At 41.3% G+C, this 13,699-nt stretch overlaps 1 protein-coding gene across 7 annotated transcripts in view; it reads left to right on the plus strand.

Annotated features, from left to right (window-relative positions):
• The window catches only part of LOC110570121 (amyloid beta precursor protein), a 257,792-nt gene that overhangs the window by 54,867 nt on the left and 189,226 nt on the right, over positions 1-13,699 (plus strand). For all 7 annotated transcript variants that reach the window (XM_021678092.2, XM_021678094.2, XM_021678095.2 and 4 more), the window contains exon 2: positions 4,457-4,624. In XM_021678092.2, coding sequence (XP_021533767.1) covers positions 4,457-4,624 — 168 coding nt within the window. The remainder of the gene's footprint in view (positions 1-4,456; positions 4,625-13,699) is intronic.

Raw genomic sequence — 13,699 nt, forward strand, 5'->3', positions numbered from 1 at the left:
AGGAAGCGATCACAAGGCAATTAAATGTTTTCCAGTAGGGGCGCCTGGGTGGCTCAGTCGATTAAGCATCGGACTCTTTTCTTTTTGAAGATTTTATTTATTTGAGAGAGAGCATGAGCGGGGGACGGGGTGAGCAAGGAGCCTGATGCGGGGCTCAATCCCAGGACCCCGGGATCACAACCTGAGCAGAAGGCAGATGCTCAACCGACTAAGCCACCCAGGTGCCCCTAGTCAGACTCAGCTCAGGTCTTGATCGCAGGGTCATGAGTTCAAGCCCCTCATTGGGCTCCCACACTGGGTGTGGAGCCTACTTAAAAAAAAAAATGTTTTCCAGTAATATGATGGGGCCAGAATCGATTCATTTGAGATGTGAGAAAGATCACCACCACTTGGGTAGTGAGCTTGTACAAACATACACGCTGGTGGCCTGAAAAGAACCATAAAGTCAAAGAAAGGGAAGGTGACAGAAGGCAGAATGGAAGAAATAAAAAGAAATTAAGGTAGGAACAAAAGAAAAACATTTACTTGATGTGTTTGTCAGCTAGGATGACTAGTTGTCTCAGCTTGCCAGGGACTTTCCTGGTTTCAGCACAAGACGTCTCACATCCTGGAAACCCCTCCATCCCAGGCAAACTGGGATGGTTCGCCATCCTGTTGTCAAGGCAAGGACAAGGCTTAATTTACTGCTTTGTCCCCCAAACGAGTTCAGTGCCTAGCATGTGTTGTGTACACAAACTTACTGATTAAAGAAATGTCAGTTGCTGCCATTTATTATGGGGGTTACATTGGAGTTGCCTCACGGCAGCTAGGGTTGAAAAAGTGAGATCGCGAAAACTTTTTAAAGAAGATCAAAGAGAAGCAACCCCCCCCCCCAAATCTGTAGGAATGTCTTCCAGTATGGAACTCTGAAGGACTGCGAGTTAGTAATGGGATAATCAGAGGAGTAAGGGGAGCCACAGTAGTTCATTGCAACAGAGTCCAAGGGAAAAGACTTCCAAGGAAGAATTCGTGTGTGGCCAAGAAGTTGAAAAGCAACAGGTACTGAAGGAAAAGCCTGTTTGGTTTCTCCAGAGGCCATATGTGACCTTTGAGAAAGCAATCTGAGTTGATGGGTGGAACGTAAGCCAGATGGCAGGGGGCTTAAGAGGATGGGGAGAAGGTGGTGTCAGTGAGTGTTGAAATCACCCGCTGATAGAATTGGTTGTTAAGGAAGGGAGTAGGCAGACGAGGCCCATTGGCCAGATCTGGCCCACCACCTGCTTCGTCAATACAAGTTCATTGTAAAACAGCCACGCCCATTTTTCCGTGTTGTCTGAGGCTGCTTTTTTATTGTAACAGCAGAGTAGAATAGTCACAGCAGAGACTCTTTTGCTCACAAAACGTAAAATATTTACTATCTGGCCCCTGACAGAAGAAATTTGCTGACCCCCTGCTCTGGAGGATAAGACCAAGTATGTTTTTGTCTGTTGTTTGCTTTTTTCCAGTAGAGATCAAAGGCTATTTATGGATGTCTTATGGAGCTGGAGAAGGAAGAGCATGTGAGGTGTCTGTTGTCATGTTAGCAGGTCACCCCAAACCCAGTGGTTTCCAAACACCAAACATACATGTTGCTGTAGCTCAGTTTCTATGGGTCAGGAATTTGGGCGTGTCTTTCTGGGTGGTTCTGGCTCCAGGTTTCAGTCCTGCCAGCCAGGGCTGCAGGCCTGCAGGCTTGATGTGCCTGTAGGATATTTCCAAGCTCACTCACGTTTCTGTTGACAGGAAGCCGTGGTTCCTCATCTCGTTATGTGGGCCTCTCTGTAGGGCTGCCCGAATGTCCACACAGCATGGCAGCTGACCTTCCCCCAGAGAGCAAGGAAGAAGCCATGGTGCCTTTTATGATCTCTCCTTGGAAGTCACATATTATTTTTGCCCTATTTTATTTGTTGCACAGACAGAACTTTATGCATTATGGGATAGCACTGACAAGAGCTTAAATACCAGAAGCCAGGGTCCTCGGGGGCCTTCGTGGAGGCTGGCTGCCACAGAGAGAGAAATTGGCGCTTAAATGTTCCTTGAGGAGAAGGTATGGAATGAAGGGCATTTTCACTGACGAGGAGGTAGAAACTATAGTGAACTGATTAGGGAGAATCTGAGGTACAGAGAAATTTTGAGCTACCAAGGGGGGAATTCATTCAATAAAATAATTACCAACTGTGGTGGGGGACCATTAGTTTCTCTGTTCACTTAGAGATAAGTTACCAAGAGTCTGCTAAGACTGGAAATCTTTGGGACAGGGAAGGAGTTTGAGCAGAATGAAGTATGGTGGAGAATCCAATAGTGATTTTGTTAATAGACTGTAAATTCCTTGAAGGCAAGGGCTCATATTTTACATAGAAATAAATAAATTTTATATATTAAAAATATTTTTATATCCTCCACAGCATCTCATATAGGGCCTTATCTATAGGTATCTGATGATTATTTGACTTCCTTGCAGTGTTACTATCTTAACTACTTATTTCAATAAAATTGACAGAACTTGTATTCTGATTTTTAGAATCAAGGCATTGAATTTCCTCCTGTTCCCTCAGGAAAGCTGTGAAACTTAAGTTTGTGGAGCATTCTGCTTAGGCTGGTTTTTGCATCTGTTGGAAAATGAGACGTCCAGGTTCTGGCTTGGAAATTGTAGGAGGTGGCAAGGGGCCCAGACTGGGGAGTCGAGGGGTCCCAGCTATTCTTGTTGATTCTTGCTGACGACCCGATGCTGTGGCTTCAGCTGCTCTTTGTTACATCTGGCGATGTAGAGGCAGAATTTTGTTCAATATACTTTATAAAGTAGAATTAGATATGTAGAAAATGTTACCTGAAATATGGTTTTAGAGATTTTGCCATGAGCTTTTGCACTCGGGTCTGTGATGGATCTCAGCTGGGTTCAGTGCAAGATTTTTTTTTTTTTTTTAAACAACATAAATCTGTGGTTGGGCAAAATATATACGAAGATGACTAGAATGGACAGATGTTTGATCTATTTTTACATTTCTGTGGGAAGAAATGTCAAGAAGCTATTTCCTAACTGAAATCTCTCAGTGCAATTTTAGTGTTTTGTTTTTTATTCCCTCCTGTGAACAATTTTTAGAAATGATACAATTTATTATAGAATCATCCAGTTCTGGACGGTATGAATGGCTTCTGGTGGAAGTTTACTCTTCGTGACATGGCTATCACCCATTTCCTCAGCAGCTGGCTTTAACAAAGGAGGAATTACTTTGCTTAATGTGTCTTTTGATTCCCTGGTTTCGAATAACGCTTTTATTCCTGTGGATTTATTTTTTATCTCTTGCTGATTTTTTTTTAATCTTTTGACAGATCAGAACCCATTAAGTGAAATTTGAAAAATACTTCTAGAAAGGTAGTGTCTGTTCACAGAAGGGTTTGCAAATACAGAAGGGCAGCCTTTTCAGTTATTTTGGTGAAATGGTACACTGCCTGTAGCTGTAATAGCTAAGACCTGTTAAGAGCTTACCACACAGCAGGTGCTCTGCTGGACCCTGAGAGAGAGACCTTGCTGGGTCTTCAAGGTGTGCTCGGGGAGGTGAGACTCCAGCACCCTTAACCTGTTCTTAAGAGATGAGAGAGTGATGGGACGCCTAAGTGGCTCAGTTGGTTAAGCATCAGGGTCCTGGGATCAAGCCCCAAGTCAGGCTCCCTGCTCAGCTGGGAGTCGTCTTCTCTCTCTCCCACTGCCCCTCTGCCCTGCCCCTGCTCCCTCCTTGCATGCGCTCCGCTTTCTCGCTCTCAAATAAATAAATAAAATCTTATATATTTAAAAAAGAGCTGAGAGTGTTAACCAGAGAATATTCAGGGGAAAACCAGTGGAATGGTCAACATATTCAGTCACATTTGTGCATGGTAAATTCTACAGTAGTTTTTATGTTTAGAAAATCATAATGTCACTTGCTCCCTAAGAAGGCACACGGACACCAGGCCCTCGGCTCTGGGAGGTACTGTACAACTGACTCTTAGACTTGGTCTTCAGGCAGGGAATTGGCATTGTTCTTTGTGTGAGTCAGTTGGAGGTTATTATGAGAATATGGTTTCCTCCAGAGTGATTATTTTTATTGCAGAAAAACACCTTATTTTATTTTCAGAACGTTTCAGTAGACATGGCAAAATCTGCTACGGGGGATTGCATAAACATTTCAATGAATAAATTCTTCTCAATATTATTAATGCCTTATTTCAACATTAAAAAAAACACTGTATGATAGATGGTTGGAGATGTGTGTAGTCTACATAATACTTAACTCAAGGGAACGTGGAAGGCAGGGCTAATTCCTACTTGCAAGAATTTCTGGAAGCGAGAATGAACTGTTTTTTGTATTGCTGCATGCCATGTTCCTCTTTACAACCCTTCCCCAGCCACTTCCCCAGAGCTGTGGATTTGTGTAACTAACCTGAACTAATTTTTTTTTAGGTGCCCACTGATGGCAATGCCGGCTTGCTGGCAGAACCTCAGGTTGCCATGTTCTGCGGCAAACTGAACATGCATATGAATGTGCAGAATGGGAAGTGGGAGTCCGATCCTTCGGGGACCAAAACCTGCATTGGCACCAAGGAGGACATCCTGCAGTACTGCCAAGAAGTAAGTCCCTTCCAAGAGCCGGGCATTCATGTTGGATCACATGCATGTGTTTTTTTTAATTTCGCTTCTGAAGTATTGATCTTTTATCTCTTGCAGTGAAGATCTTGGTTCCTTTGGGGTTTTTTTTGTTTGTTTAATTTTTTTTCCCAGTTTTTTATTGTGGTACAAATATACACACAGAGAATTGATCATCATAACCATTGTACAGTTAGGTGATACTAAATACATCCACAGTGTGCTGCCATCCATCCCCAGAACTCTTATGCTTACCTCTTTTTTTTTTTTAAAGATTTAAAAAAAATTTTTTTATTAATTATTTTTTTCATTTAAATTCAGTTAATTAACATATTACGTATTACTGGTTTCAGAGGTAGGGATCAGTGTTCCATCAGTCATGTATAATACCCAGTGCTCATTATATCACGTGCCCTCCTTAATGCCCATCATCCAGTAACCCCATCCCCCTATCCCCCTGCCCTCCAGCAACCCTCAGTTTGTTTCCTATGATTAAGAGTCTCTTATGGTTTGTCTCCCTCTCTGATTTCATCTCACTCATATGTGGAATTTAAGAAACAAAACAGAGGATCATAGGGGAAGGGAGGAAAATCTTGGTTTCTAATGATTCACTGTACTATCAATATATTTATTTGCTTTACCATCTACAATACATAAGAAATTTTTTTTTTAATTGTGATGTCATGTTAGAACGATCGATAAACCAACTGAGTAAAGTTTAAGATCTCTTGGCACTTCATTTATCTTTAGAATATATCCCACTATGGTTTCACAGTCAAGACAATGTATTGAAAAGTTACTAGAATTAATTTTCCCTGTTTATATTACCAATTTGATATATTTTCCTTGTTTATATTTAATTTTAGTCTTTCACTCCTTATTAATTTTGTTTTTTGAAAATGTAAGACATTGACATTGTTAAAACTTAGAAACTGTAAAAAGTTGCACTCAGAAATCTTGCTTTGCCACCCGTCTTCTATTGATCAACATTTTCATTGTTCCTGATTTATCCTTCTAACAAAAGAGAATGTATGGTTTTCCTTTTTTTTTCTTATAAAAAAGGTAATTACTGGAAGCACCTTTCTGTACTTTGCTTTTTTAACTTTTTTATACCCTGGAAGTCACGCCCTCACCATTCATAAAGATCTCCATCCTTTTTGTAATTTTTCTAGTTTATTTGCTATATTATATAGGGTATTCCTTCCTTATTAATTCAGCTTACAATAACTGGAGTCCTAGACATCTTATCCCACACTTCCAGACAATTACCTATTTTAGGATATGTGGCCGTTTGTGTTTTAAGAACATTTAAAGGAATTAGTCTTATGCCTCTTGGCAGAACTTCTTATCCTTCATATAAACAACAGATAACCTGGCAGCATTTTCTTTGTTGTAATCTTTTATGTACGAGAAAATTTCCTTTTTAAAGTATGTATTTTTTTTTACATATATGCACACAATTTTTTTTTGGTGATACTCTAAGGAAGGACGGTCTCTAAATATTAACTTTTGTGTTTTGAGAAGCAAAAAAGCATCCATATCATCACAATATATTCCATATCAAGTAATTTTTATCTCGAAGGAGCATGAACCATGATGTAAGAAGATAATTCTTCATATTTAAGTAAAAATCACTAATATTTAAGTCCATTATATTTTTTATTAAAATCATTTATTCAATAGGAATTGAAAGTGGGGTGCTAGGGTGGCTCAGTCGGTTAAGTGTCTGACTCTTGATTTCAGCTCAGGTCATAATCTCTGGGTCATGGGATCAAGCCCTACGGCCAGCCGAGCTCTGTGCTCAGCGGGGAGTCTGCTTGAGGATTCTCCCTCTCTCCTCTCTCTGTCCCTCGCCCTCTAAAATAAATAAATAAATCTTAAAAAAAAAAAGGAGGGGGAGATTGATAAGAAATTACCTTTTGGGGCGCCTGAGTGGCTCAGTTGGTTAAGCGACTGCCTTCGGCTCAGGTCATGATCCTGCAGTCCCTGGATCGAGTCCCGCATCGGGCTCCCTGCTCGGCAGGGAGTCTGCTTCTCCCTCTGACCCTCCCGACCCTCCCCCCTCTCATGCTCTCTCTCTTCTCTCTCTCTCAAATAAATAAAAAAAAATAAAATCTTTAAAAAAAAAAAAAAAAGAAAGAAATTACCTTTTGTCCAGATACGACATTTCTAAAATATACATTTTGGAAATAATATTCACATTGTATGCAAGAGTTCCTCTGAGACAGTTTTGTGATAAATTGGAACTCTGTGTGCATGCTTATAGGGTTTTTTTTATACCATTCACTTTTCTGAATATACATGCAGATTTATGCATTCTGAATATTAAATATATATTTTTTAAAGGCTAGAACTAAATTCAGCTAATGATGTTGACCACATCATCCTTTTCTGTTGAATGGCTAATTTGATGCATGTATCTTAGTTTGCATCTATATTTTTCCTCCCTCAGTGCCACTTATGAGTAATCAGATGCTTTTACATTTGTATGATGACCATATAAAAATTACTTTTTGTGATCCTGAGAACAACCCTTATTCCCACACCACTTAGAGATCCCCCTAATGTCTGGGTAGCTTCACTTCCTGTCTTAGTCTGTTGTTTGTTCTAGGGCTGAGCCACAGGGTGGTCTTCTGGGTCCTAGACTTTGCCACATTGTTGGTGGCCATGGGACAGGAGAGTAAGCTTCTCGGTTGTTTCTCCTTTGTCTTGCAGTTCTGGTATTACATGCCTGCCTGTCTCAGCTCACCACCCACCAGGATTATGTGCACAGGCTAGAGTCTTAAGATGGTTTAGACAAACATACCACAGAAGTAAAAAAGGGCCAGGACATCGGACTTGTGAGCCCTTTTGATGAATTTGGTTTTTTCCATAACAGCGGGAAGTCATTGAAAGTGTTTTATTTTTTTGAAGAAGGGGAAGGACTGTAGATGTGCATTTCAGAAAGTCCTCGTCTTGCTTTATCACTCTGATCCCGTAGCTAGCTTCTGGGTTCTCTGGAGGACCCTCTAATCTGTTCAGTAAGGTAGCCACAAGCCACGTGTCGCTGTTGAGCATTTGCAGCGTGGCTTGTCCAAACTAATGTGTGCTGAAAGTATAAGGTAAATACTATATTTTAAAGATTTACATGGAAAAATAATATAAAATAGCACATTAGTAATTTCATACTGAAATATTTTGTATACTGATTTAAACATCATATATATGTTACTAAATTGTAAATACTATGTTATTAATATGAACTTCACCTGTTTTTACTGTTTAACATGGCTACTATGGAATTTATAATTACATAGGTGATATATTTCCATTCTATTTCTGTTGGACTATCTTGCTTTCCCTGTCTGCCCCATACCACTAGCGACTCTGGGCTGTAAGGGTCTCAGATCCCATCATCTGGCAAGTCAGAGAGGGAAGCAGACGTGAGGAGTCCCCCCGCGCGCCCCAGACCTTCCACCAGAACTTTACCGGTGATTGGGAATCAGGGAGGAAGGCTTGTTTGGGGCCTTAAATACATCTTTCATTAAAAACATTTAATGTAAGGGGATTATACGAACACCTTTCGAGAGCCCAGTCGTTCTCTCCCTCCCTCAAACATTATATCTCTGGGTGCTAAAGAGGCCATGATGAGTGGAACACAGAACCTGTTCTAAAGGGGGATCTAGGGAGAGAGAAAGGCTTGTAGGATACTTTTAGCAATAACAAAACTGACCGTGTGGATGATGCTAATACCAGCTAGCTTTTATTGAATGTTAACAAAGTGCTAAGCTACCTTGCCAAGTGCTTGCTCTCCTTTTACCCTCATGATGCCTCTAGGGAAGAATCTGGGAAAGAATCTTGGTAAATTGCAACATTGAAGGGGAATAAGTGTGAAAGAATGCCATGAGTGGAGGAGGGGCAGTGGCTGGAGACCTAGGACCAGAGCTAGGAACTATCACGTGCTGAAAGCCAAGCCAGGCTAATTTTACATGAAGTGATGAGTGTGTGATGTAGACTGAAAGGTTGAAGTACAGTTTTTGACAATACAAAAACTTGACTTGCAAAATGAACACACATCAAAGGTTTTATTCAGTTCCTTAATTAATGAGATGACCTGGAAGATGTTAAAGCTGGTTCAGATGGACTAGAAGAGATTTAAATACCTTTCCCAACAAGGTTCACATAGAAGGCTAGGAATGGGACCTGTCTAGTCTGCATTGCATGGGCAGGACACATTTGCACTGCTATCAGATTTCCACATTATCTACCCTTATAGAGCTGTAAAATAGCCCAGTCTGTAGCAAGTCGGTCAGAAGAATACACTCTATGGAATCAGATCATCTTTTCCCCCACCGCCCCGGGGTTCTGGAAAAGAACACCTGTGCGTCACTGCTGGGGACACCCAGTGATCCCCATTTCTAAGACACAGGCACTGTTTTATAACAAAACATTCTAATTTGGCATATAAAGGGTCATTGCTCTTTAGGTTAGCGATTTCAGTGGAAGAGCTTGGGACAAGTCAACTTGCAGTAGGTTACAGGAAGGATAACCTGAATGGATGGTGAAGACATCTCTGCACTCTTTGAAGAAAGATATAGAGGCAGAGAGCTTGAAGGCAATTCAAGGAAAAGGGAAAGGCCTTGTTTTTTGTTGTCTTTGTTGTTTTGTTTTTCTTTTTATTTTTAAAGGGAAGCCTGAGCTAAACTGTGGGGAGTGTAGAGGTCCATCATAAAAAAAAGTAGGCTCAGATATCTATAAGGTAGGAATGAGATCCAGGGGATGAGGCTGAGTCTTGGAAAGAAGAAAAGAGAGGAAAATTAAAAGGGTGGGTTAATTAGGCAGTTTTGGTTGCTAGGTGACAGAAACCCACTGAACATTTTACACACCGAGAATATTTTCTGCCACAGATGGGAAGGAACTTGGGATGTGGTTAGCTTACAGAATTTTTTTAAATACCATCAAAAACTGGGTCCTTAAATCCTGGCACTGAGACTCAGTGCTGCCTGGAATTTCTCTATTGGGGTCTCTGTTGTTCTCTGCTTATCATTTCTCCTGTGTGTTCACCTCGTTGTCTGTCTCCTGCTAAGATGGGCTTCCTCTAGGAGGCCGGGTAAGATGACAGCCAGTAGCTCTGGGAGTGTGTTGTCTTAGCTTGGCATCTCAACTTGGTTCTGCTATTGTGCATTATCATTCCAAGGCGGGGATTCTGGTTGGCCCAGCTTTTTTGGTCACACACCTACATTTAGATCAGTTACCATATCCATAAGGAGTCAGTACTAGGACTGGTCCACCCCTGCTTTTTTGGTCACACATCTACCTTTAGATCAGTTACCATATCCATAAGGACTCAGTACTGGGACTGGTCCACCTTGGCCTTCAGGGTTTGTGGCCTCTGTGACAGCCCAGCCAGAGCCACAGAGTATGGGAAGAGGGACTTTTGCCAGAAAAGAGACGAAGAGTGAGTGGCATGGAGCTGAAATAGAATAATGACCATAGCCCCAACACAGTGGGCTTAGAAACACACAGTGCATTAGAAAAGTTATAGGTTGGAGAGAGGGCACCTGAGGGAATTCAGTGTGCCCTGACTTTAACTGGCTTTTGAGAAACTGGTGGGGTGGAGAAATGGTCACTCAGAACTTTTAAACAGTGTTTGGCATTTTCTTTTGAATGGTGCATCCTGAACTATCCGGAACATTCTTTATGGATATTGTAAGGTCTTCCTGCCACTTCCCACTTTGTAGGTATTCTAATATTTTTCTTTCATAATTAGAAATAGTTTTCTTCTGTAGGATTGAATTTTTCTGTGTTTTGTTGGAAAATGTTTCTTTTCTCTTACTCCTTTTTTGACTCCACGTTTTTGTTTTAGACAGGATTGAATGATTTTCTGCTAGGAAGGCCAAGGAAAATAATATTCACAATTTTTCTGTCTCCTCTTTTCACAGGTTTTGCAAGTTGTAGTAATTTTGTATTTTCAAAGTTGTAATACTACAATCTGTTCCATTGCCATTATGATCATAGTGACAGGTTCTGTCTTCAGCTGGGTTCATCGTTTACACCAGTGCTTCCACCAAAGCATCTCTATCCCTATATCATTTATTTTGATTCTTTTTTTTTTTTTTTTCGGTTGGCTGTCATCTTGGTTATTTCCTAAATTCTTACTGAATGATGGCTTAATTAAATATAGAGTTCCAGGTTTGAGTTAATTAAATATAGAGTTCCAGGGCATTCTTGTTCAGCACCTTGAAGATATTTATCCATTGTATTCTGACATCTATCATGGTGCAAATACTTTTAAATATATATATATATATATAAATATATATATATATGGTTTTTTGTGTGTTACTCATTTACTGATTATTTTTCTCCCAATCGTGATGAATAATTTTTTTCTTTATGTTCTCAGTCCCTCTTGTGACCAAAACACAGATGTTTTAGAGATACCTGGCTGAGTCAGAGAGGAGCTGTTAGCAGTCCCTGCTCCTAAGGACCAAATGAAACAGACTGAACTCATGACCTTGACCTCATTTTGACCTTTTGCTAACCAATTTAACTCACTTGTTAAATTTGTTTTTCCAAAAGATTGCCTGTATAGCTGCACATTGTGTCTGTGGATGCTTAGTTTAATACACTGTGTCAAATATTATTATTCTGATGGTGAATTATCTAGTGCATTTCCTTCATAGTCTCATTCCTCTCAATTTGCGTTCCCTGTTCTTGGTTGTTTTGTTATTAATACTGTCATTTTTGCCTCCTGATTTGATTGGGAAGGTAGTTTGAAACTTAGGGTTTAAATTGAGTATTTGTTTAATCTGCATTTTACCCCAAATCACCCCTTCTTGGGACCCATAAACGCCCTGTTTTCCTTAATCATAATAGTTATTATTACTCTTCTGCCCAGTCATCACTCAAATACTTGCATTTCCTTACTTTTTGTTGTTGTTTTTTTATTAGCACAGTCAGTCCCGTGTGAGGATTTCCTTTCATTTCTTCATCAGATAGGTATTGAGGACTGCAATGGACTGAATATTTGTGCTTCCCCACAGTTTCATATGTTGAAGCCCTAATGTCCAACGTGATGGTTTTCGGAGGTGGGGCCTTTGGGAGGTAATGAGAGTGAGATGAGTGGGGGTGGGGCCCCATGATGGCACCAGTGCCCCGTATAAGGAGAGACCCCAGAGAGCGGTACCAGCTACCAGCCATGTGCACAAAGCCCGCTTGCAGCTTGCAGCCTTCCTTGCGATGTGCTGGGTGGTAACACCATGTGGAGAATTGCCCAGTCAAACCACAGAATAGTGAGAAATTCTGAATTATTATGTGGTAGCCAGCTAGCCTCCAGGAGGGCTTCCAGTGGAACTTGCCTTCCTCTGGCCTTCACACCCGTGTGTAGTCTCCCACACTGTGCGGGGCTGACCTCTGTAACCCATAGGGTGTTACAGAAATGATGGTGTTAGGCGAGGTCGTGAAGACGTGACTTCCACCTTGCATACACCTGCTACAGCAAAGCCAGCTGCCGTGTTGTAAGGACACCTAAACAGCACTGTGACTTGGATGTGAGGGGTACCTGGTTATATCCGTGGGACGGGGTCCTGCTACTCCGCCATCTTCCCGGCACGCCCTCCAGCGGCTCTGTGGAGATGTGCACGCCAGGAGGAACGAAAGCCCCCTCCCTGTGGCCAGCACTAGCTTGACAGGCACGAGAAGGAACCTCTTGGAAGTGCATCCTATCGCCAGGTGAAGCCTTCTGTGCCTGCAGCCAGCGTCTTGACTGGACCCTCGTCGGAGTCAGTGTCACTCCCCGATTCCAGACCCACAGAAACTGTGTGAGATAACACAGTTTATAGTTTATTATTTGAATGCTTATCATTTGAGGCTACTAAGTTTTGGGCTGGTTTGTATGCGGTAATCGATGACCACAACAGATACTCGCTCAATTATTATTTTCCTCTGTGGTCCTGTGGTAGAATACGGTTCCTTTCCTCTGTTAGATACGAGACCCAGAAAGTGCTGCGGTCACGGAAACAACTTGAAAATAACTGTGTGAATTATTCATCACTTAACAGCCTAAAGTGGCCACTTGCCTTAATGCACTGTTACATTACCCAAACTGTTACATTGTTCTAGGGAACTAGGAGTCTTATAAGTAGAACAGAAATAGAGTAATACTCCCCTTGAAACATATAATGAAGCCTAGGAACAAAAATGACAATTTTTAGATTTTATTGTCCCTTTTCTTTTTGAATGAAAAGAGATTTCAGAAGAAAAACGAAACATTGTTTTATTTAAACCAAAGGGTTCGGGATGGGAGAATACAATATTGGAAGTGTAATAAAGAATCTTACTCCTTCCCAGATTTAGTTCAGGCAAATTTAGCAAGTATTTATTGAATGCTGTTCAGGGTAGGATTTTGTGTTGTGGGTTGCTGAGTGGCGAGACACCGTTCTTGGCTCGTAAGTAGCTTATTAAATATATAATTGGATAAATTGAGAATTCAGAGAATTGGAAAGTAGGAGGTTTTGATTATAAATCTGGGGATTTCAGGTCTAATTCTGGAAATAAGAGCTGTGGGATCGTTTCTTAGCATGAGTGTTTGGTGGTCAAGACACTTCCAGAAGAATTAGCCTATCTCCAGGGTAGGTTGGATTAGGAAGAAAAGGGGATTCAGATCTCAGAATGTTTGCATGAAAGGGAATGCAAAGGATCATCCTGCTCATCTGCCTTGTTGTATATAAGATGACCTGATAAGGGAGCCCTTGGGGCCAGGTGCCATGCTGGGGAGCATGGGCTTCACTAGACAGACCTTTCAAATCCAGCCTTTGCAATCTTTCCACCTGAGCAATGCAGGAAAGCCGCCTCACCAGTCTTACATCGTGGCCTCGCTGCATGATGCTGTCGAAGTTAAATACTGTCAGTTAAACAAGAAATTATAAAGTCCCAGCACTGTTCCTCCTTTTTTAAGGAGAGAAATTAAAACAGAGGCTCTTCTACCCTCTGGATCCTTACCCTTCCCGGCACCTTTTGAAGGACAGGGCCTAGAGCATGTGTTGACTCTGCTAACTCACCTAAGGAGCAGGTCTCTGG

Source organism: Neomonachus schauinslandi, chromosome 1 (genome assembly GCF_002201575.2).
Source record: "Neomonachus schauinslandi chromosome 1, ASM220157v2, whole genome shotgun sequence".
In the NCBI taxonomy this organism is placed as follows: domain Eukaryota; kingdom Metazoa; phylum Chordata; class Mammalia; order Carnivora; family Phocidae; genus Neomonachus; species Neomonachus schauinslandi.